Source organism: Chiloscyllium plagiosum, unplaced genomic scaffold, assembly GCF_037043375.1.
Source record: "Chiloscyllium plagiosum isolate Xiang-an unplaced genomic scaffold, Cpla_swu_hap1 HiC_scaffold_36, whole genome shotgun sequence".
NCBI lineage: Eukaryota > Metazoa > Chordata > Chondrichthyes > Orectolobiformes > Hemiscylliidae > Chiloscyllium > Chiloscyllium plagiosum.
This window is the reverse complement of record NW_028270174.1, coordinates 49,703,383-49,729,071: the sequence shown is the minus strand read 5'-3', so window position 1 is coordinate 49,729,071 and position 25,689 is coordinate 49,703,383. Positions and strand designations below refer to the sequence as shown.

The window sequence follows — 25,689 nt, the reverse complement described above, 5'->3', positions numbered from 1 at the left end:
GTAGGTTAGGTGGGCTTGGATCGGCGCAACATCGAGGGCCGAAGGGCCTGTACTGCGCTGTATTCTTCTATGTTCTATGTAAATAAATAATGCTTGTAAAAATGGTATGGCAGTTATCATGGGGGATTTTCATCTACATGTTAATTGGTCAATCCAGCTTGGTTAGGGTAGCCTTGAAGAGGAGTTTGTTGAATGTATCCACGATAGTTTTCTTGAACAGTATGTAATGGAAGGAAGGAGCAAACTATCCAAATCTGGTCCTGTGTCATGAGAGAGGAACAATTAACGACCTCATCATTAGAGATCCTCTTGGAAGGAGCGATCACACTATGGCTGAAATTAGAATACAGATGGAGAATGTGAAAGCAAAATCCAATATCAGGGTCCTGTGCTTAAACAAGGGACACTACAATAGGATGAGGGAGAACTTGGCTAAAGTAGACTGGAAACAAAGCCTTTATGGTGGGACAGTTGATGAGCAGTGGAGAACTTGCAAAGCAATTTTTCAAAGTCCTCAGTAAAAGTATATTCCAGTGAAAAGGAAGGACTGTAGGAAAAGGGGTAATCTGCCATGAGTGTCTAAGGAAACAAGGGAGGCTATCAAATTGAAACAGAAGGCAAACAATGTGGCCAAGATCAGCAGGAAACTAGAAGATTGGGAAAGCTTTAAAAGCCAACATTCCCAAGGACTCCAGGATATAGTCTTCATGGCCAGTAAATGGCTGCATCCTCCATCTGGGGAAGGTGGCATTGGGAAAGCGCCATCCCTCACCATATCATCAGGACACACTGGGACTTACTTTTAATACAGGTCAGCGCTTCAATCATGCACATTGGGAATCACCAGCACTGCACATTGCAATGCTGCTGCCAGGCCACTTTGCACATGGGGTGCATCAGAACAGGGTGTATTTCCTGGCTCTTCAGCCGATCCAACCTCTCCCTATAGCTCAAAGTTCCAGCAATATCCTTGTAAATCTTTTCTGCACCCTGTCATGTTTAACATCATCGTTCCCATAGAAAGGCGACCAGAATTGCACACAGTATTCCAAAAGTGGCCTCACCAATGTCCTATACAGCTGTAACATGACCTCCCAACTCCTGCACTCACTGCACTGACCAAGGAAGGCAAACATGTCAAGTACCTTTTTCACCACCCTGGCTTCCGCTTTCAAACAATATGCATCTGTAGCCTTAGATCGCTGTTCAGCAACACTCCCCAGTGCTCTGGTTTGCCTTACCCAACACTGCACATTTATCTAAAGTAAACTCTATCTGCCCATTGGCCCATCTGATCAAAGTCCCATTGAGACAATCTTCTTCACTGTCCACTACACCACCCATTTTTGTGTCATCAGCATATTAACCACGCCTCCTATATTCACATCCAAATCATTTATATAAATGATGAAAAGTAGAGGACCGATCCTTGTGGCACACCACTGGTCACAAGCCTCCAGTCTGTAAAGCAACCTTCCACCACTACCCCCTGTCGTCTACCTTCAAGCCAATTTTGTATCCAGTTGACTGGCTGCCCATGGATCACAAGTGATCTAACCTTCCTAATCTTGTTGATAATCATGAGGAACTTTGTTGAATGCTTTGCTGAATCCATATGGACAATACCTACCACTCTTTCTTCTTCAATCTTCTCTGTCACTTCTTCAAAGACTCAATCAAGTTAGTGAGATACGATTTACCCATGCACGAAGCCATACTGACTGTCCCTAATAGGTCCTTGCCTTTCCGATTACATGTAAATCCTGCCTTTGAGAATCTCCTCCAATAACATACCCATCACTGACGTAAGGTTCCCTGGTCTAAAGTTCCCTAGCTTCTCCTTACAGTTTTTCTTAAATGATGCCAGCACATTAGCCAACCTCCAGTCTTCCGGCTCCTCACATGTGGCTATGGATGACACTATTATTTCAGCAAGAGCCCCAGTAACTTGTTCTCTAGCTTCCCACAATGTTCTGGAAAACACTTGATCAAGTCCCAGGGATTTATCAAACGTTATGCATTTTAAGATGCCTGGCACCTCCTCTTCCATAATATGAAGTATTTTCAAGACATCAATATTTATTTCCCAAAGATTCCTAGCCTCCAAGTCCTTCTCCACAGTAAATACTGACACTTATTGTTAGCTATAAAACAGGAAACGTGTGTAACTTTTACAAACTTTTCCAGTTACTTGGCTCCTTCATATGGAAGGGGGTTCTTTGGGCAAATAGTAAGAGCTTTAGGTGTGATGCCTCTCCAAGTCGATCAGCTCATGAGGCATTTCAGTCAAATGCAGTCTGGCTTCTTGTTGTTAGATGTTTACAGTGTTAGGGGTGAAGCTTGATCAGGCCAACAAGTTGTCTAATGGAATTAGCCGCACTGGCTGATACCACAGGCCTAACAAGGACTTTAGGTGAGAGTGGGATATTGTGTTATGTGGCTATCTTTATTAATCCACTCATCAGCTCGCTACATTCATTAATACCAGGTTCCCGTTAATTCATTCATCATCCTTTACTAACCCGTTATTTACTCTAACACAGTTTCATTCATTCATTCACAAAACCACGGTGTTGTCATCTTCAAAGTTAAAACAACCCTTTCAAACCCAAATTTGCATTTCCACACCTTATCAGCATACAGAACAATACCATCCTCATCAAGTCAAAACATTATAATATTAATCAGCCCTTACCAACCATCTCTTGGACCTGAATACCAGTTAAATACCTTTTAACTGGGCCATTATTCCTTTCAGAAACCAACCTGACAAAAAAGCGCTTGCATGAAATTGTATGAATGAGTGAAACTCATACGAACAAATAATAAATAAATCTCACAACCCAGTTACAGTCATTAGTTTAATATACTTTATTCTTTTAGTGAGATTTCTAATTTATTTAGAGCATATAGGCCTAGTATTTTTACTAACATTTACTAATTTAAAAGTAAAGGAACTGACACCTCTCGATTACACAAGCAAACCTGACAGATACCATTAATCTCATCAGAACTAACAGTCAGCAGTTAGCACATGTTTTAACCCATCTGCTGTCTCCCAGGACAGAAGTCCTTCAAACCTTTGAATGGAATTTTAATATTGTATATGCAAGAACTGTGTATTAAGGGGCTCTTGCAAGAACAGTATTTCGGGATTCTATTGCCATGTCGACCTTGTGCTGATATTGCTGAATAAACAGACTATTTTCACCACTCACAAATTCCGATTATTATTGAACACTGTGGGATATAAATGAATTAATGTTATTTCTGCAACTATAAATTCTGATACAGAACAGGAATGAGAAAATATATATTCAGCAAAAAGAAAGGATATGTTAGCATGAGACGTAATTACAGAATAATGGTGGATGTATGGGCAAACAGGAAGACATCTGTTTCCCCACTTGCACGGAGACACAGGAACAAACCCTAATCAAAGAGGTCAAAGTGGCCTTTGGATAGAAATAGATGCTGATAGAAGAAAAGATATGCCTCATCAATAACCTACGGTAGACTGACGTCAAACACCCTTATGGGAGTCAGAGATAAGAGTTTGTCACGGACAAGACAGGATAAACAGAAGTTGTGGGATAAGTCTTAAGGAAATGAGTGACGTAAGTGAAGCAGAGACAAATAGTGGAATGAGACAAAAATATGGGAATTTAAAATGTATAAATTGCAGAGTTGATTGGGGTTTGGTGTGTATTTGTCAATGCCTTTCTAGGCGTCAGACATTACACCCACCTGCAGGTGTACAAATAAAACAACGCTGCTGTTTCAGATATTTGGTCTCGGACTGAAATTATTGATGTGAGTGGGCTTTGTTTCTCACAATTGGGGGCTCGTCCGGGATTTTCTTCCATCACCGGGGGGGAGTGACTGGCCTTGGATACTGGGAAGACGCGTCCCGTTCCCCATTGAGGAGCGGTCTCGTGTCCCGGTTTGGTCTGTTCCCTTTGGTGACTGGTGTGAATCCTATAAGAGAGACATCTGAATCAGACAGTGATAGGAGCTCGATAGAAGATACGGTAACAAAAGGGGCCAGGCAACTCTGTGCACATACCAAGGTAAGAAAATTGACTTTTAAGTATTGCCTTGGTGGCCGGGATTGAGTTTTAGTAGTTAATAAGGGACTAACGAAGGAACTCAATATGGATTGCGCTGTGGGTAAGGAAAAAGCCTCCGGGGAAACAAAGTAAGGAAACGGCAATGGAAATGGAGGCGGGGTCCCTTACAACATTCCTCCGGAAAGTCCTTTGGGCAGGATGTTGTGGAAATTGGCAAAATAATACTTGTACAAGGGAGAAAGATGATTAAATGTTGTTGCTTTGTATGGACTAAGGAATCCATTCTTCGTCCCGCTGTCTTCTGGCCAAAGTACAGATCGGACGAAGACTGGGTTTGTAAATATCTGAGTTTATATGTCAATGTGAGAGAGAGAGAGAGAGAGAGAGAGAGAGAGAGAGAGAGAGAGAGAGAGAGAGAGAGAGAGAGAGAATGGAAAGAGCTGTACAGCTGGTAGGAAGTTTAACCCTTTGTGATTTGGTTTGAGTGAACATTTGTTTGTTGGTGATTGAATGTTTGTGTTTTATTCCCTGGAGCTTGAGTTCCAGAACTGTTTTGAATCTGATTTTTGTTATCGAAACTTAACATGATTTCTTTTAAGGTTAAGGATTCTATCGAGATTATGAAGAAAAAAAAAGAATGATAACTCCTGTTCTTTTTACAGATCATGACTGCCTTACTATCAGTTTCTAACTAATCTCTTTTATCTTTACATAAAAGCGATTTATGGAAGACAGTTGAAGTTTCAGTTCAACATTAGATTGTAGTAAAAGCAAAATTCTATGGTTAATATCTGTGACCTTGGATTCAGCCATTGTTCATGCATTAGAAGTTTTTTTTTAAAAACTTGAGTAGACAAATTCTTTTAAGGCAGCTCTGATTATTTTACGACCTATAGTATTGTAATTGAGCAATCATTGGTCAGGACTATTTAAGAAAACTAATTTTGGATCTAAATTAAAGGACTAAAACTGGGTAATTACAGTGAATTGCAAAATTGGGAACTGTGTGCATTTTGCATTTTAATTATTAAATACTGAAGAAATGAACGTAAATATATATAAATATATTTATAAATTAGGAACAGGCTTTAAAGGTTAGTCAAGCATGAATTGATGAATTGGTGTTTGAAGTTATGGGGAGCTAGAAATATTGCAATATTTCTTTAAAAAAAAGAAAAAGGGGAAGAACGTAACGACTTATCCCCTTTGGGAGGTACCCATAGGGGACAAAGAGATTGGGTTTGTAAGTGCCCCCCCTCACCAGTGGGGAGGTCAGAACATTTAAAAAGGAAATGAAGGTCCTGGTTGAGGATCCGGTGGGATTGTCTGAACAAATTGATCAATTTTTGGGGCCCAGTCTGTATACCTGGGCTGAATTAATGTCTATTTTGAATATACTATTTACTGGGGAGGAAAGGGGACTAATACGAGGAGCTGCCATTAAAATATGGGACAGGGAACACCCGATTGGAGATGGGGATGCTGGACAGGGAGAGTTGAAGTTTCCCCTCAGAGACCCCCAGTGGGAAAACCAAAACCTGGAGCATAGAGAAGAAATGAGGGAATTGAAAGACCTGATTCTAAAAGGAATAAGAGAGGCAGTTCCGAAGTCACAGAATTTGACTAAAGCCTTTGAAGTTAGACAGGAGAAAGATGAGACTCCCTCAGCTTTCTTGCAAAGATTAAGGGACTCAATGCGGAAATACTCTGGAATGAACCCTGAGGACCCAGTGGCACAGGGTCTTTTGAAAGTACATTTTGTGACAAAAGCATGGCCAGATATACAGAGAAAGATACAGAAGATAGAAGGATGGAGCGAAAAACCATTAGATGAATTGTTGAGAGAGGCACAGAAAGTGTTTGTAAAGAGGGAGGATGAGAGACGAAAACAGAAGGCGAAAATGATGGTAGCTACAGTAGATGAGGTAATTAAGGAGAGAATGGAACCAATAGTGAGTAACCGGAGCAGCGGGGGGCAGCATGTAGGACAGAGAGAAAAGGGGAGAGGGAGAGGACAAGGGGGAACATTTGATAGAGGGTTTGAGTGACAAGGGCAGAGATGGAAGTCTCCACAGGCAGGATGCCATTATTGTGGAAAGATAGGGCATTTTAAGCGGGAGTGTCCTGATCTATAAAGGGAAGAAAGGGCAATTCCGTTTATGAATTATGATGAAGAATAGGGGTGTCAGGGGTTCCTGCCCTCGGGGGCCCACCAGGAACCCTTGATAAACTTGAAGGTGGGACCCTGTAGGGAAGAGGTAGTCTTCCTAGTAGATACGGGGGCGGCACGGTCATCGCTGAATTTTAAAACAAAGAAGGTAGAAATGTCGACACGGTCAATTATTGTTTCTTTGTTTCAGGGGTAAAAGGGGAAGGATTTACTGTTCCAGTATTTGAACCTATGATGATAGAAGGTCCTAAGGATAGGGTCACAGGGGAACTACTGTATATCCCTGATATAGTAAGCAACTTACTAGGGAGAGACTTAATTATCCTTTTAGGACTGGAGATTGGAATTCAGGAAAAAGAATTAGTTGTACAACTGGCGATGTTGACAGAGGATGCAGAGAGAAAGATAGAACCTATTGTATGGGCTAGAGAAGGGAATCGTGGAAAACTACAGATCCCTCCCCTTTTAATAAATTTAAAACGGAAAGGAGACGTTATCTGTGAACGATAATACCCTATTTCCATAGAAGGTAAACGAGGACTGCAGCCAGTAATTGAGGGACTGATTAAAGATGGACTGTTGGAGCCATGTATGTCTCCTTATAATACCCCAATTCTACCTGTGTGGAAATCTGATGGAACTTATCGTTTGGTGCAGGATTTGAGAACATTAAATCGAATAGTACAGATCAAGCACCCAGTGGTGCCAAACCCCTACACGTTATTAAGTAAGATCCCTCATGATTACAGATGGTTTAGTGTGATAGATTTAAAGGATGCCTTTTGGGCTTGTCCCTTGGCGGAGGAAAGATTTGGAACTATTCCCCTATGAAATCTTATTTGGATTACCTTATCTGGGAACGCAGGGAGAATTGCCAATTCCCGAAACTAAAGATTTGTTTTTAAAGAAGTATATACTGGGCTTGTCCTCCTCTTTATCTTTCCTCAGAAAACAGGGTCTATTGGCACAGACTCCGCCCCTTGAATTTGCTGTTCATCCCATCCGGCCAGGAGATTGGGTCTTAATAAAATCATGGACAGAGACTAAGCTGCAGCCAGACTGGGAAGGGCCGTATCAGGCTCTTTTGACTACCAAAATGGCAATGAGGATGGCGGAAAAAGGCTGGACTCATTATACTCGGATCAAAGGGCCAGTGGACCCTCCAGTTGAGGAAGAAGTCTGGACAGCCGAATCAACGCAAGACCCGCTGAAACTCAGACTAAAGAGACTTTGAGTAATTGACTATACAGTGGCGACGCGAGCGCAGGTTTATTTCTGTAAGATTGTATAGTAAGCCTTTTTGTGTTTTAGCATAATGATTAGAATACTGGGAATGCTTAGAGTTATGATGCTAGCCCTCTTGGTATTAGGATTTTGTCAAATATCATTTTCATATGTATTATTAATGGTTCCTGAGTCTGATAATCCACAAGTAATAGACACTGATGTATGTAGCTTAGTAAATTGTGGGAATGTAGCTAATCAGAGACAATACCGCAACTCAGAGATACATCTTAAGTTCTATGGGGATGGCCTCGGGGATGGTACCTGGTATAATGGTCTTGTCACAATACACCGGGCCCCCTTCCGACCAGCACGTGATTGTCCCGATAAAAAGTGTAACCCCATATATTTAACGATAAGGAAAATCACATGGCACGAAGCAGTTTCGGGGGGTGGCACTTATGAGATACAATTAAATGAAACATTTGGGATTGAAATGAAAACAAATGGGAAGGAGTTGTTTTCGAATTAGTGTAGGACAGGGAAAATGGGTAGAATTACTGGGTAATGAGATACAACCTTTCACCCCTCCCGATGATCCTAAAGTAGTAAAAATTATAGAGGTAAAGGATTTGAAACAGACCATCGAGATAGAGACTGGGTACGGGGATGCAAATGCCTGGGTTGAATGGGTAAAGTATACTGTAAAAAGGTCTGAACAAAAGCAATTGCTATGCATGTGCCTCCGGTAGGCCAGTGGCCCAGATGGCTCCCTTTCCGCTCGGATGGAAGCAAGACAGGAAGGGCATGAAATGTATGATAGCCCTGTACCAGGATGAGACTGCATGGAATAATAGGAATTGTACCTCCCTATCTCTGATGTTCCCTCCCTTGGAAAAGAAAGATGTAAAAGCTCCCCCCCACATTTTCCGCCGCAGTTGGAAATCACACGTCGTGTGTGCACAGGCAAGGTATGAGTCGGTCGAGAGATTTGGGGGAGCTGAAATTATGTACAGAGATTAAGAATGTTACCGAAACGGAGAAGGGACGGAACGACTCAGCATTAAAGGTTCCCCGAGCGGATCTGTGGTGGTACTGTGGAGGAAAAATATTGAGACCCACCCTACCTCCGGATTGGAAAGGGATATGTGCAATTGTACAATTGGCAATTCCATTTACCTTGGCATTTGAGAAGGAAAAGATAGTAGGGAAAAAGGGAAGGGGTAAGAGATTACTGTTAGATACTTCTTTTGATGACGGGATTTATCTCGACTCGGTAGGAGTCCCTAGGGGAGTACCTGATGAATTCAAGGCTCGTAACCAGATTGTAGCAGGCTTTGAGTCAGCTCTCTTTTGGTGGGCAACAATTAATAAAAATGTAGATTGGATAAATTACATTTTCTATAATCAATAGCGGTTTATAAATTATACAAGAGATGCGGTTAAAGGAATATCAGAACAGCTTGATGCGACAAGTAGGATGGCATGGGAAAACAGAATAGCCCTTGATATGATTTTAGCAGAAAAAGGGGGTGGTGGTTTCTATCCTTACTTCCCTGATAGTAGTAGTCGGGGTATTGGTGGCCATTGGCTGTTGTGTCATACCCTGTATACGAGGGCTCACCCAGAGGCTGATTGAAACAGCTTTGATGAAACGAATGCCCCTCAGGGGAACTTTGACAGAGGAACTTTATCAACTAAATAATAAGGAGATGAGTGAGACCAAGATGGATGAAATCTCTGAAATTATGCTTGCGAATTTTGGGAATGATGTTTAAAAAAAAAGAGACAAAAATGCAGAAGATAACAGATAGTAATGAAAAGAAAAAGGGGAAATTGTGGGATATAAATGAATTAATGTTATTTCTACAACTATAAATTCTGATACAGAACAGGAATGAGAAAATATATATTCAGCAAAAAGAAAGGATATGTTAGCATGAGACGTAATTACAGAATAATGGTGGATGTATGGGCAAACAGGAAGACATCTGTTTCCCCACTTGCACGGAGACACAGGAACAAACCCTAATCAAAGAGGTCAAAGTGGCCTCTGGATAGAAGTAGATGCTGATAGAAGAAAAGATATGCCTAATCAATAACCTACGGTAGACTGACGTCAAACACCCTTATGGGAGTCAGAGATAAGAGTTTGTCACGGACAAGACAGGATAAACAGAAGTTGTGGGATAAGTCTTAAGGAAATGAGTGACGTAAGTGAAGCAGAGACAAATAGTGGAATGAGACAAAAATATGGGAATTTAAAATGTATAAATTGCAGAGTTGATTGGGGTTTGGTGTGTATTTGTCAATGCCTTTCTAGGCGTCAGACATTACACCCACCTGCAGGTGTACAAATAAAACAACGCTGCTGTTTCAGATATTTGGTCTCGGACTGAAATTATTGATGTGAGTGGGCTTTGTTTCTCACAAACACCATCCCACAACCAAGGCTGATCCTAACAGAGGATTTGCCTCCAACGTGTGAGAAATGGGGAAGGGTGTTGTTTTTGCAGGTGTAGCAAAAAGGGTAGTGATCATAAGCTTAAGCATAGCGCTGACAAACAAGTATAGAGGGCAGTTGCAGGCAAAGATCAGATTAGCAAACTTCTGGGAAAAACAAGTTTGCGCAGGCAGCAAAGCAGAACAATAGAAAACATTAGCACAGTAACAGTTAATATAGTTACAAAACGGTTGCAGCTAACGGCCCAAGGAGATAGAAGTAGAATCTAATCAAGATAAGGAGAAGTCACGTCGGGGCAGTCAGGTCACAAGTTAGGCAGAGAGCTAGGGTGATTGGGTAATGTAGGAGTCAGGCGACATGACCTCACGCAGCTCAAAGCTATAACTGTATACTTGTTTCAATGCTCATTGCTCATTAGCTTCTGCATTTGATGCCCTTTCTTGCAAGATCGTAAAATAAATGGTCTTGTTTCTGGTTTTGGTGGTCTTGGCTAGTTTTGTTAAGTTTGTTTCTAACAAACGCCATGTTTTGTAGTTGTGTCCTTGACCTATCCAAGCCTCTGATGAAAGGTTATCAGATCTGCCCAGGCTGCCTTTGTCAGTTGAGATGTCCTCTTGTTGGCTAGCTGAAGTGAAAATAACTTCCCTTCCCTCATGCACAGCTGTTAGGAAAATATTGAGGGATGCATCACGATGACATATGCTGAAAAAAGGTTATTGATCTGAAATATTAAACTGTTCCTCTCTCCATAACTGTGCCTTCCTGGCTGAGAATTTTCAGCATTGTTTTTGTTTTTGTGTCAGCATTCTATATTTGCAGTATTTTGCTTTAGTGCAAAGTTATGACGGAAGGATGTTGTGAATAAGGAAAAGCTATAAAAAGCACAGCAAGTCAGGCAGCATCAGAGGAATGTTGCTGTGTACAGACCAGAGGTGTTCCCTGAACCGTTCTGTGAGTTTGTGCTCCCAGGTGAAAGTGCCAGCTGTGAGAAAGGATTGGTGCTCTGCCATTTTCTACACCTACAGTCAGACCCCACCACCAAAAATATATTTCCCTCCCCAGCCCTATCTATGCACCATAGGGATCGTACCCTACATGACCTGTGCCCACACACCCTCTTCGCCTCTGTTCAAGGCCCCAAAGGATCATTCCAAATCCGGCAGAGATTTACTTGCATATCTTCGAACCACGTTTATGCATCTGGTGCTCTCAATATGGTCTCCTTTGCATCAGAGTGATCAAGCACAAACCCGTGGAACGGTTCAAGGAACATCTCCAGTCTGTACGCACTAACCAACCCCACCTTCCTGGAGCCATCCATTTCAATTCCCCCACCCACTCCCCCAATGACATGTCCATTCTGGGCCTCCTCCACTGCCTACACAACACCACCCGTAAACTGGAGGAGGAACACCTCATCTTTCACCTCGGAAGCCTACGACCACACAGCCTCAACACTGATTTCACCAGTTTCCAAAACTCCCCTCCCCTCCAAGATCCAACCCTCCGACTCAGCTCCGCCCTCTTTTTCTGATCTACCTGTCCGTCCTCCTTCCCACCTACCAGCTCCATTCTGACCTATCACAATCCCCTCCTACCTTCACTCACCTATCGCCATCTCACCTACCTTCCCCAAGCCCCACCCTATTTATCTCTTAGCCCCCTTCCACCTCTCCAGTTCTGAATGAAGGGTCCTGCCTGAAACATTGACTCTTTTGTTCCTCAAGTCGTGCCTGAGCTGCTGTGCATTTTTTCCAGCAGCACACTCTGCCTCTCCAGCATCTGCATTCCTCACCATCTCCTCAGGACAGCCGACACTTGCTCGCTGAGAGGTCAATCACTGGTGAAGTGGTTAGTGAGGAGTTGAGGAGGAATGGTGATAAGGTTCTGGAAAAGGTATTTGAGTCAGAGTTTACAGCAGGATGGCAGAGGAGTATTGTCTCGTTCCTACTCAAAACAAGTTAGACAACTCTGACCAGAACGTTATGAGTGGATCTGACCAGGTGTCCCACACTACTGAAGTGGTCAAATTGCTACGAAAACAAACTGGTGCCATTGCAAAACAGTCTCAACTTTATTAGGAACAAAGTTACAACAACCTTAAATATTAAACACGCTATCTCTAATCCTGGTTGGCCCCTTAGAAACATAGAATCCCTACAGTGTGGAAACAGGCCTAGCAAGTCCACAACGACCTTCCAAAGAGTAACCCACCCAGACCTGTATATTTACCGCTGACTAAGGCACCTAACCTACACATCCCTGAACACTATCAGGCAACTTAACACGGCCAATTCACCTGACCTGCTCATCTTTGGATTGTGGGAGGAAACCGGAGCACCCGGAGGAAACCCAGGCAGACACAGGGAGAATGTGCAAACTCCACACAGACAGTCATCTGAGGCTGGAATTGAACAGCCCCTGGTGCTGTGAGGCAGCAGTGCTAACCATTGAGCTACCATGTCACATGTTCAGGTTATAATACATCCTGAGTGTCTTGCAGATTGACGCAGTCACTCTCTTTCTCTCTGGCTCTGACCCTGGTTCTGCCAAGCTGCTTTCTTGCTCTCTCTCTCTAGATGGTCAGCTGATCTCTGCCTCTTGCAATGCTGCTCTCCTCAGAAGGCCTCAGACAATTCCAAGAGGGTTCAAGAGAGCGGTCTGAAGGTGAACCTTGTTTTTATACCTTTTTGATGGTCTTCTGGCCAATCAGGGCGACTCCCTAATAGTTTGAAACAGTGTCAGTCACTTGAATGGCTTACTACTGTTTGTTTCCTTGTGTAGCAGGACACATGAACTGCTTAAGTGTCTGTTGAGTCACCCCTTGCTACCCAATGTTTCCAGTTCTGTTAGGGCTTCTTGATGACACACCCAGTTGAATGCAGCCTTGATATCAAGGACTATCACTCTCACCTCACCTCTGGAATTCAACTCTTTCGTCCATGTTTGAACCAAGGCTGTAATGAAGTCAGGAGCTGACTGACCCTAGTGAACCCAACTGGGTATCACTGAGCAGGTGCTGCTTGATAGCACTTTTAATGACACCTTCCATCACTTTGCTGAGGATCGAAAGTGGACTAATGGGGCAGTAATTGGCCGAGTTGGATTTGTCCTGCTTTTTTTTAAACATACAGGACATTCTTTGGCAATTTTCCACCTTGTCGGATAAATGCCAGTGTTGTGACTGTACTGGAACAGCTTGGCTAGGGAAGCAGCAAGTTCTGGAGCACAAGTTTCAGTACTATTGTCAGAACGTTGTCAGGACCTATAGCCTTTGCAGTATTGATTTTCACCAACCATGTCATAATGGAATGGAATGGAATTGGCTGAAGACTAGTCTCTGTGGTGTTGGGGACCACTGGAGGAGGCCGAGATGGGTCATCCACTCAGCACTGTTGGCTGAAGATTGCTGTGAAAGCTTCAGCCTCATATTTTGCACTGATATGGTGGGCTCTTCCATAATTCAGAATGGGGATGTTTGTGGAGCTTCCTCCTCCAGTGAGTTGTTTAATTGTCCACCACCATTCACCACTGGGTGTGGCAGGACAGCAGAGCTGAGATCTAATCTCTCAGTTGTAGGATGTTTATCTCTGTCTATCATTTGCTGCTTATGTTATTTAGCATGCAAATAATGTCATTTCATGGCTTCACCAGGGTGACACCTGATCTTCAGGTGTGTGGGTTTATGATCTGAGTTTTACTTGGCCAATGTACCCAGCAATCCCTTGTGTTTGATCGAGTTAGCAATCTCTTTGTGTTTTTAGCAGCCAGGGGGCTGCTACAGGAGCCAATTAAGAGGTGATTGACAGCTCAGTGTTGCAGTGCCCTACATGGGCTGGGAAGGTGAGACCCAGGGGATCAGAGGAGTCACATCTCCAGAGGCAGTGCCAGGGCTGTCACAATGACTGGGGGGGGGGGGGGGGGGGGGGGGCCTCAGTGCATCATAAACCTTTGCGGCCATGGCAATGTATCTAGCAGTCTGCCCTTGCATTGGGAGGGTGTCCAGGCCTGAGAAAGTACTGACGTTTTTGCAAGATGGACATCAGCAGGCCAATCAATTATTTTAATTGACCCCGACCCATCCTCAGTCAACAGGTATTCATGCCATTGTTGGCCCAGCTTTAATTAATATCCGGCTGGGAGCAGGATAATGTTGACCTTCCTTTGCAGTATTCTTGATAGCCATTTTCCCAGCACGCCCCAACACCACTCATCTCCAAAAAGCTGAGAACTCAGTTCCAATTTTACTACCATCCCTATTCATTCTATTTTCTGCTCCTGCATTTCCCTCATAACATAAGAGCCACCCAATAGGTTCGGCTCATCCTCACTATCTGGGCACGTCCAGGTAAAGTCCTGACCAGGTCGATCAAAGGTAAGTAATACTTATGATGATGCTATACTCTGTCAAATCATGCCTTAATATCAAGGGTAGTCTTTCTCTCCTTGAGGCTGCATTTCATCTCTATTCTGATGTGGAGGAGCTGCTATTGGACTGGGATGGACAAAGTTAAAAATCACACACACCAGATTATAGTCATTTGAAAGTACAGGCTTTCGAAGCACTGCCCCTTCATCAGGTAACTAGTGGGGCAGGATCATAGGACAGAATTTATAACAAAATGCCAAAGTGTCATACAACTGGTGCGATGTATTGAACGAACCCAGATTGCTGTTAAGACTTTAATCACTTAGAATGGAGATGCAGGTTTCCATTGATTAAAATGCTAATCCCAGAACTTCACAGTCCCAAGACAACTTAAGGTTTTATCAGTTATATAAAAAAAGGTGACACCTCAGCTCAGAAAATGCATTTAAAGGCGTGAGGTTAGAGCCTGGCTGTATCCCAGCTGGTTCTATTTCCAAAGTCGGAATTTGTAAAATTTCATATGGACTGACTGCCTACAGATTATGTGGTTTTTGAACAAAATAGCGAGTGAGCGAGTAGCACAAATACACACATGCAGACGCACACACACACGTGGCCTCTTCCAAATAAGGGTGTGAGGCACCCCCGCGTCTAGTACACACCTCGATGTTTCTGATTGCCCCGAGGATGATATTCCGTTGACTCGATTCAAACTCAAATTTGGGTGTGTATTGTAGGATTTGCAACTACCAGATACGTTTGCAAACTCTGATGGTAGCTGCAGCCTGTCTGGATTCGGCAGCATGTTTATAAGCACAGTCGCTGGGTCAAGGCTTGCCTCCGTTTCCGAGCATGCCTTAGTTATTGTTCAATCTTTGTAAATCCATCATAAATCCATCATTTTAAGCGGTCTGCGCAGCCCCAGTCCCTCTTCTTGATCCTGAACACGACACATGATGGATCACACAATGAAAGACCAATCTCGGTGCAGTGATTACATGGTCAGTCAGGTTCAAGCAAAGCACAACATACACTTAAACAGCTAAACTCTTATTTATTTTGGTTTACTATGTTTTCTGTAAATGAACCAAATAGGAAAAAAACAATTCATAATAAAAAGCAAACATCACAATGCCGGAGAATATCTTAAACAACATGATGGCAAATCATATCTCAATGGAACATCAAAAAAAAACCTCGTTCTGAATAGCTGATCAAGCAAATGTTGTAAATTAAAATAAAAAAGATATTAGAGAAATAAACAAATGCAAAAAAATTCGTAACAAAAATTGAACAAACATCATAAACCTGGAGAATATTTTATATGAACAATAGGATAACTAGCATTCACTTGGCTAACAAACATCTATCCTGGTCTGGCTAACAAACATCTATCCTGGTCTATTCAGTATTTCGTCTGAATTGTTCCTGATGATGATGACGATCCCGATGAGGTATATCTTGACTGTGCTTTGCGCTGTCCTGATTGTCCTGGGGACAGATCAAGGATGTTTCTGTTGTTATCCTCGTTTAAAATCTGAATAGTTTTGAACTGATGTAATGCGAATTCCCTAACCCTCGCACACCTCCCTCCTTTTGTTTTAACCAAACAACAAATAACAGAAAGTATAGAAATGTGAACCCTATGTGCAATGTTATGTCGAGTTTTCAGTCGTAGGGGTTAGGGCGGTTTAAACAACCGGACCATGACGCGGTCAGGAAAGACTGAAATGAGGTGGTCACAATGACCATTGATTTTAAAATAAGTGAAGATGATGCAATGAACGGAAAAAGACTGAAACGGGTTGGTCATTGTGATCAATGATTTAAATATAAATGAAAATGAGCAGGAAATTGAAGGATTATAAGCTGCTGAATCCCATCAGCAGGTACCGGAATAAGAGTTGGGAGATGTGTGAGATGCTTGAGAGTTGGACCATCAGAAACAGTTGTACCTTACCTTGGGTAGCTGTCAGGAGCTGTCTCATCACCTGGATGAGTGAATGAGTGCATGTTTCAAATAGGCACCAAACAGAGAGTCATCAGTGTGTTCTGAATCCTGTCTCTCAGGGTGTGGCCATATTGAATCCTCCCAGTTCCCATGTTCTTGTCTGGTCATTGCCTCTAGTGGTGACACCTGGAATTACTGTTTGGCGGTCGGAGTTAGTCAGTTCCTCCATAGTCTGTACTAGCTAGTTCCTAATGTCATGTGTCCATGGCATGGGTTTGTCATTAGGGGTCAGAGTTACAGTGAGTCGGGAATGTTCGATTTCCCTGTCTGTCAGGGGTTATTAAGGAGTCGTGTCAGGTCTAGCCTGCTGGGAGTGTGTAACATGTTCGTGTTGTTAGTTGTTCCAATTCGTTAGAGGGTCTTTCATTGAGTGAGTTAAAGTGATTAGGAGTCCCTTGGACATTGAAGCTACAGTCGATGGTAGTGATGAAAAATGATAAATTTCTTCGGGGGCCCGGTCTAACTGAAAGGATGTGTCGAGGGGGTTATCCTTGGTTCTGTAATTTGTTCTAGAACAGTGTCATCCACCATACATACATAAGGTGGTGAGAATGGCTGCGTTGTGCACCAAAGGCTTTAAACTGGTTCACATGACACCAGCTGGTTTTTCCTGTGACTGGTTGAACTGAGGGGCTAGCTTTATTCACAATCGTGTGGACCTGAAAAGTTAGGAGAAAGATCAGAACTAGGGCTATAAATCTGTAACATTACCGGCTGTTCTATGGGATATTTGACAGGGTGAACCTTGCTGTTGAAGTAAACCTTACTTACTTTTCTTGCCAATTAAAAACCTTGAAGTGATTTATACAATTCCTTTGTTACATCAAATCTATTGCCACGGGAGAAAAAGTACGACATCTGGAAATATTTCTGCCTTAGTTGCTAAGGGATAGCTCAAACACCAGAGAAGCCACCCAGCATAAAGATTGCTAGAGCATAATTTTAGATGTATTAAAAGTGGACATTGGAATGCTAGAGAAGTGGTAACAAGGAACAAAAGAAATACAGGAACTGAAAAAGGGACTTTGCAGCTGTCTTCAGTGGAAGATACCAGCAGCATACCAGAATTAAGGGAAAGAGGCAGAGGTGAGTGTAATGGCCAGAGGTGGTGCTGGGGAAGATGAAAAGAGAAAAAAAGTATGGATTAATTACCCAGACTAGATGGACTACACCACAGGACTCTGAAGGAAATGGCAGAGACACTGGTGGGGATTTTTCAGGAGTCACTGGATTCGGGAAGGGTCCCAAAGAACTAGAAAAAAGGCTAATATTACACTCCTGTACAAGAAAGGGAGGGAGGTAGAAGATGGGAAACTATTGTCTGGTTAGTTTGACTTTTGTTGGTAATATTTTAGGGTCTGGGATTGTAGAGTAAGAGTGTATGGTAAATTGGGTCGAGTCAGCATGGTTTTGTCAAGGAGCAGTCATACTCGACAAATGTTCGAACTCTGAGGCAGTAACAAGCAACTTAGGAGGAGCTGGTGGACATATTCTATTTGGATCTCCAGAAGGTCTTTGATAAGGTGCCACACAGGAGGTTGCTAAATAAAACACCCCATGCTGTTGGGGTGAAGAACAGCCATTTATTGAGGACTGGTTGACTGAGAAGGTAGAGACGAGTGTATCGCTGAGAAAGTGTGGCAGGACAGGCAGCATCCAGAGGTCCCCGAAATGGTCCAGGTGAATTGGAGGTCAGGGTGGAATGTTTTAGTGAAGAAGTTGATTAATTGTTCAGCCTTCTCATGGTAGGATGAAGTGGTGCCGATAGTCATCGATGTAGCGGGGGAATCAGCTGGGGGGTGGTGTTGGTGTAATGCCTTGACACCATTCTATCCCCTTTAGTTCAGGAACTCCCCACCTACATTCATGACATCATCTACACCCTTCACCTCCAAGATTTTCATTTAACTGGCCCTCAATGCCTCATCTTCACCATGGACATCCAGTCCTGTACACATCAATCTGCCAAGACGAAGGTCTCAAACCCCCCGGTCCTTCCTCTCATGCATCCCAACCAGCACCCTTCCACCGACACCCTCATCCACTTGGCGGAACTGTTCCTCACTCAACAACCTCTCCTTCCAAATCTCACACTTCCTCCAAACCAAAGGGGTAGCCATGAGCACCCACACGGGATCCAGCTATGCCTGCCTCTTTGTCAAATAGACCTTTTGCAGTTACACTGCACCAGCCCCCACACTGATGACTGTATCGGCACCGCCTCGTGCTCCCACAAAGTGGCTGAACCATTCAACTTCATCAACACATTCCACCCCAACCTCCAACTCACCTGCACATTCTCGGACACCTCCCTCTCTTCCTGGGAATGTTCAACAAACTTTCTGGCAACTGAGTAACCAGACATCTACTACAATCTCACCAACTCCCACAGCTACCTAGACTATACCTCCGCCCACTCACCTCCTGTAAAAACACCATCCCTTATTCCCAATTCCTCAAACGTTGATAGGGTAAATAGACAAAGTCTTTTCCCTGGGTCGTGGAGTCCAGAATTAGAGGGCATAGGTTTAGGGTGAGAGGGGAAAGATATATAATTTTTAAAAAAAAAAGACGTACAGGGCAACCTTTTCATGCAGAGGGTGGTACGTGTATGGAATGAGCTGCCAGAGGAAGTGGTGGAGGCTGGTACAATTGCGACATTTAAGAGGCATATGAATAGGAAGGGTTTGGAGGGATTTGGGCCAGGTACTGGCAGATGGGACTAGATTGGGTTGGGATGTCTGATCGGCATGGACAGGTTGGACCGAAGGGTCTGTTTCCATGCTGTACATCTCTATGACTAAGCCCCAGATGGCCTCATTCATCCATGATCAAAACTTCCCTTCCCATGCGGTTGACATGGTGCCTCCAGAGCATCTCCTCCACCTCATGCACCACTGCCCTTGAATCCCCCCCCCGGGCCTCACCTTCCACTCCACCAACCTCTGCATACTTCACATCATCCTCCACCACCTCCAAACTGACCCCAAAGATAAATTTCCCTCCCCACCCCTATCAGCGTTCTGGAAAGACCATTCCCTGGGAGAATTGGCAAAGAATTGGTAGGTGGAATGAAATTTAGGAAAGTGAGGTTATGTATTTTGGTCGTCAGAGATAGATTTTCTAAAATGGGAAAAGCTTCAGAAATCTGGGAGTCAAGTTCAGAATTCTCTTCAGATTAATATGCAACTTTCAGTTGGCAATTACAAGCATGTTGGAGAGAGCTAGATAGTGCTGAGGCTGTACAAGGCTCTAGTCAGACTGCATTTAGAAGGTGGTGAGCAGTTTTAGGCGTGTACCCAAGAAGGATGTGCTGGCCTTGGAGAGGGTTCAGAAGAACGACAACAAGAATGAAGGGAGGAACAGTTGAGGACTGTCTTTGCTGGTGTTTAGTAGAATTGCTTTGGGGGTTGGGTGCAGAATCCATGCCCACAGAGACGGTGTATATTTAAGACAAAGATGGAGAGATTCTGGATTCTTAAGGGATCAAGAGTTATAGAAAGCAGGAGGGGGTTAAGAAACATTGAATAGCACAGCAGACTTTATTTGCTCAAGGGTCTAGTGCTCCTATATTTTGTGATACTGGAGAGTTAGTTTGCTCTGATGACCTGCAAGAAATTGAGTGTCCTGAAAGCAGGGTGGGATGTCTCTGATCTACAGGTAGAATGTAAGTGTGTTTACATTCCCATCCCCTGCCATACAGAGCCATTTACATGGCCATCTCCCATTATTCAGAGATAAATTAGCATTTGCATCATCCAATTAAAAAAACAAGAACATTACAGTTAGAATCCTGACTACTCCCTGTAGTTTAGAAATTATTCACAACAGATTTGACCATTCAGGGATGATTTAGATTATATTATTTCTGGAAATGATGTGGTCACTGCATTGTGTCTTGAATGGCATGTGACGAGGGCTGTCTTGTGGGCACTGACTGATGTAAAGATTTGTATAAAGGAAAAACTGTTTCCTTTGCTTAGGAAGGCCTCGCAACATGCTTTGCAAGCATGGTGAAGTGTGTTAAGAAGGTTGTACTGTGCTTAATAAAATTGCTTGTTCACAGAAGTTGGCATATTGCAGTTACATCAAGAATTTTTGGAAAAAAAGAACCCAACATTATGATCTTAATTTGACAACCGCATAAGTAACCAGAAGGGCCAAATGTTCAATGTAAATGGAAAACCTTGGAGGAACAAAGATATTAAAAGGACTGGCAGATGAAACAAAGTTCACAAGTGTGAGGTTATGCAGGAAGAGACGACCGATTTTAATTAGAGAAAGACTGCACAAACGTGCCAAAGAGGAGGATTGGGGAACCCTGTCTATGAAACAGGATGCTAGCATCAAAGTAGGCAAGTGAAATTTTGGACTTACCTCAGAACACAAGGGGATAAGGAAGTGTTGCTTAAACCATACAAGGCACTAGTCAGACCACAGCTGGATTACTGAAGACTTGTGGTCCCTTTAGGCAAGAAAAGACATGCTGGCATTGAAGGTGGTCCAGAGATGTGTTACCTGAGCTAATACCAAGTAGGGAGGAACCGGTTAATAGAGAGAAGGTTGAGCATGTACTCGTTTGTATGCAAGAATGAGAACTTGCCAGAAACATGCAAGCTTCTCAATCCTGATAAAAAAACTGCTTGAAGCCCATTTACAAATAGTTTTAAAAAGTTAATTTAATTTTGATAATCAACATTCTGTCAGCACCTTTGGAAGGGAGAAATTCAAAGGATCAATGGTGGTGGCTGTGAAGTGACAAGTGGGGAGGGGGGAAATGAGGTGAGAAGAGAGGGGGAAAAACAGGGAAGGGAAAATAGGTAAATGAAACTGGGTTGGAAATACAAGTTGAATAGGACACAGAAGCCAAAAATGCAGACATCACAAAATGAAGGCAGCAGAAAAATAAAGGGGCAGAGTTAGGAACTTAAATTGTAATACTAATGCCAGAAACTGTTGAAAAACCCAAATTTAAAGTAAGGGTGCTGCACAAAGTTGGAGACATTGCAGAAAGTAGAGAACAGAAATCAAAGATAACTCAGCTTGAAGCCTGGGATGACAGGCTGAACAATGGTCTTTCCACAAAAGTAGTCACCCAATCTAAACCAATCTTTCTGATTTTCACGTTACTTCTCTTGCTCCATGCACTGTTTCTTTACCATCCTTCAGGGTCTCAGTTGGAAGCAGTCAACTCTGACTCACAGGCTGCTTGCTCAATGACAATCCAGGTAGAAATTCAGCAGTGAGGGAGCACCAAAAATATTGCCTCTGCATTAAAGAGCAGAGAATAATTCCCCATCTTGGCAATATTTCTCAATCAACATCATGAACACAGTTTATCTACTTACGATGGAAACGTTGTGCACAAATTGTCTATCATTAATGGTTATAACTCTTCAAAAAGAATTAATTGGTTGCAAAATGCTTTGGGATACCAGAGACTACAGAAATGGAGATCGTACCTACTCCCCAATCATCCATCTAATTGGAGACTTCTCCAACCACAACCTTCACCCCCTCCCCCAAAAATTATTCATACTTGCTTAAAACTTGACACTAACTAAACTCCATTTTAAAAACAAAGTCTGAAAATGACTGCATCAAATGCTTTGTAGACTTCAATGCTTTGGTATTTTGTTCTAAATACCTTTTCTTTGGCTGTACTTATTAGGTGATTTTTCAGCTCTTCTAATTCTTGTGGAGATGGAATTTTGCCAGTAGGAATGTAATATGGTGTCTTGCAAAGGTCAGTACACAAAGCTTGATCTTCTTTCAATAGCATTTCACATTCTGCCATGCGATCATTTTTCTCTTCAAGCAAGGACTCTACTTTTTTTCTGAGTTCCTTTTCCAATTGAAGTGGAGTAGAGCTTTCATCAGCCTATGAACAAACAACATTTAGTTCAAATATACTAATTTTAAACCATGATTGTAAAAATCTTGTTACCCTTGAATTTTGATCAGGAACAGCCTTGCTGTTAAGGACAACTATAATCAAGAATGTTAAGTTCAGACCCACCTACTCCAGTCTTTATTTGAAAGAGAACTTCCAAAAGGAAGAGGCAAGAACAATTTAGCGGATCCCCATTGCATTTTTCTTTCAAATCACAAACAAGCCAACCAAATGTGTTCACTTAACAGACTTGCCAAGATCAGGAAGATTCTGGACTTTTGATGGGAAAGCTGATCAAATAACCACCTTCATAACATCACAAGTTGAACTCAATCCTCTTCCAGAGGTAGAGGGATTTTCCTATTTCTTTCAGATTAATATACTTGAAGCAGCTAACAAATGCACAACAGCCTACAAATGAAGGTATGTCTACGACACTTCAAAATGCAGATACACTACCCAGGAATTTAAACATAAACATGTAGTACATTAGTGAAAAATTAGATGCCTTGAAGGGTGTGCACAAAAAACTGTTCAAAATAAAAAATAAACAAATAAAAACACACAAAGCAAGATTAGCTATTGGAACTCAAGAGGATTAAATAAACGCAACATAAGCAGCATGTTGAACACAGTCAAAAAAAAAGTGTGGTGCTGGAAAAGCACCATCTTGTCAGGCAGCATCTGAGGAGCAGGAGAGTCGATGAAGGAGTTATGCCCAAAACGTGATGTTGAACAGCCAGTTTGTTGTAGTTATTGCAATTCAAAACCAAAATTTGGGACAATAGTTTATCAACAGCTAATGGGCGACACGGTGGCACAGTGGTTAGCACTGCTGCCTCACAGCGCCAGAGACCCGGGTTCAATTCCCGCCTCAGGCAACTCTGTGTGGAGTTTGCACATTCTCCCCGTCTCTGCGTGGGATTCCTCCGGGTGCTCCGGTTTCCTCCCACAGTCCAAAAATGTGCAGATTAGGTGAACTGGCCATGCTAAATTGCCCATAGTGTTAGGTGTAGGGGTAAATGTAGGAGAATGGGTCTGGGTGGGATACGCTTCGGCGGGTCGGTGTGGACTTGTTGGGCCGAAGGGCCCGTTTCCACACTAAGTAATGTAATCTAATCTAATCTAATCTTAGCAACTGATCCACTTCCTCTTTAGGCAGCATGGTGGCTCAATGGTTAGCACTGCTACCTCACAGCACCAGGGACCCAGGTTTGATTTCTGCCTCAGGCAACTGTGCGGAGTCTGCACATTCTCCCAGCGTCTGCGTGAGTTTCCTCCGGGTGCTCCAGTTTCTTCCCACAATCCAAAGACGTGCAGGTCAGTTGAATTGGCCATGCTAAATTGCCCATAGTGTTAGGTGCATTCATCAGGGGTAAATACAGGGTGGGGAATGGTCTGGGTGTGTTACTCTTTGGAGGGTCAGTATGGACTTGTTAGGCTGAAGGGTCTGTTTCCATTCTGTAAGGAATCTAATCTAAAACTCTTGGCATTCCACGATTCCTATGTAGCACAAGACCCCACAGCATCATGCAGATTGGGTATTTGATTTATAGTCAGCCTTCATCTAAATAGTTATGGATGAAACAGCAAGATTGCACCAATTGAGAAGTTTTTACTTGAACTCTGGAGAGGTCACTTAAGCTTTACTTTTTTTAAAAAAAGAACATTACCGTATGAGGATCAAGACCAAGCTCAGAACACAAGATCTGAAGTTGCACCTTCCATTTCTTAATGGATTCCTTCAACTGTTGCTCCATATGTTCTTCTTCATAAATCATCTGATCTAGAAGCTCCTAATAAAAATGTAAAGCATAAACAAATTAAAGTTTTAAAAGACAGGGCAATAAACTCAGTACAAAATTAGAGATACTGGGAAAATTCATTAATACAAAAAGTGAGCAATTTAACCCATTAACACTACCTAACACCCATCTAGGACAAAAACAGCCTTCTTTACTGGCATACCGTCTATAACCTTAAAAAAACACTCATGCTTTTAATCAGCAGTAGGGGGCACCCTATACAAACTTTCACTGCCACAATCTGTCAATGATAGAGCCTTTGAGCTTATGAGATACTAGGTGAAGGAAGAAGTGGGAATACCATCACTTGAAAGCTCTTCCAAACCGCAGAATGATGTTACTTTGTGAAGAAACACCAATTGATAAAGTCCCATAAATCCTTTAAGAGCACTATGGGTATAACCCATGCCACAGACTAGAGTGCGCTTCAGGGCAGCTGCTCAACATCTTCACTCGGGTAAAGAGGGTCAATAAACATTTAGCCATCAACACCCAGATCCTGCAAAACAAATGTACCTGGATACTTTTGTTCCCGGTTTAAAATTGTCTATTTAAGACAATAGAAAAATATACACGCATGATGGAAAAGGAGTTTGGATCAAACTTTTTCCCATACATTTAGCCTATACCCCTTCTGTGAACTCCTTTGACCCCTCTGCAACCTACATTCATAGTTTTCTAGCCATTTTGGATCACTGGCACATTGAGCTACTGAGTATCACATTGATGTGGAGTACACTCTTGTTAATGACCTAGAATCCTTAATTATCATCATCACCTGTAAATTCCGCGCCTGTGCACTTCCCAATTTACTTGAAGCAGCACTGAAAACTTCTGATTTCAGATAAACCTTGTGGACCATAACCTGGTGTCCTGATCATATCACATTAGCAATGTCCCTTCCCCTCTACCAGAAATATCTGGATTCAAGTCCCATCTGCATCTGAGGTGTTCATTATGCCTAAATAGGTTGAATCAAACTATTTGCATGCAGTCCCATTAAAGTCAATTGATATAGATTGTTAATAATTGAGGCTTCAGTATAGATTTTGTTACAACACTATCTACTAACCTGATTGCATGTTTCCTTTAAGCTAACCAATACTCTATCTATGCTCCATATGTTACCCTCACACCATGAAGCTCTTATTTTGGGTGGCAACCTTTAATGATACCCTGTCACATTCTTTCCAGAAATCCAAGTATACCATTCAGGTTTCCCTTTATCCATGCTGCACGTTACTTCCTCAAAAAAAGTAACAGTAAAATCAAAACACTTTTTCTGTCAAAACACGGGCAACACATCTACCCGTTTTACGATTTAAGTGCCCACTACAACCTGAATAGCATCCAGCATCAGACTCTAGGCCATATATTATCTCAACAATCCCCATGTAGTACTCAGGTGTTCCACAAATTACATGCTAATTAGCAGCCTGAAAATACATTCAACACCAATATTTTTCACTGGCGACTAGATAGAGACACTGCTCACACGCCTTCCCTGCCAGAATCATGGCAAATTTGTTGCTTTTCTGGTGTTGTATCTGGAAACCTAAGTCACTTAGAATATTAAAGTGAGTGCGCAAAATCTGCAGAGCTTAAAAAAATAAAAAGTGGCTGAAGTTTATAATTTGAATATAGAAATTCTCATCAGCCTGACATATGATTCACCCACTTGAC

At 42.6% G+C, this 25,689-nt stretch overlaps 1 protein-coding gene across 3 annotated transcripts in view; it reads right to left on the bottom strand.

Annotated features, from left to right (window-relative positions):
* Positions 1 to 14,303: 14,303 nt before the first annotated feature.
* Positions 14,304 to 25,689, bottom strand: part of LOC148139942 (protein regulator of cytokinesis 1-like) — a 44,316-nt gene continuing 32,930 nt past the window's right edge. For 2 of the 3 annotated variants that reach the window (XM_087980153.1, XM_087980156.1), the window contains exons 2-4: positions 23,875 to 23,997; positions 21,956 to 22,189; positions 15,337 to 15,788 (exon numbers count right to left, since the gene is read on the bottom strand). In XM_087980153.1, the coding sequence (XP_087836279.1) occupies positions 15,699 to 15,788; positions 21,956 to 22,189; positions 23,875 to 23,997 (447 nt within the window). In that variant the 3' untranslated portion in view covers positions 15,337 to 15,698. Of the gene's footprint in view, positions 15,238 to 15,336; positions 15,789 to 21,955; positions 22,190 to 23,874; positions 23,998 to 25,689 lie in introns of those variants that run through there. The other variant, XM_087980155.1, reaches the window with a different exon arrangement.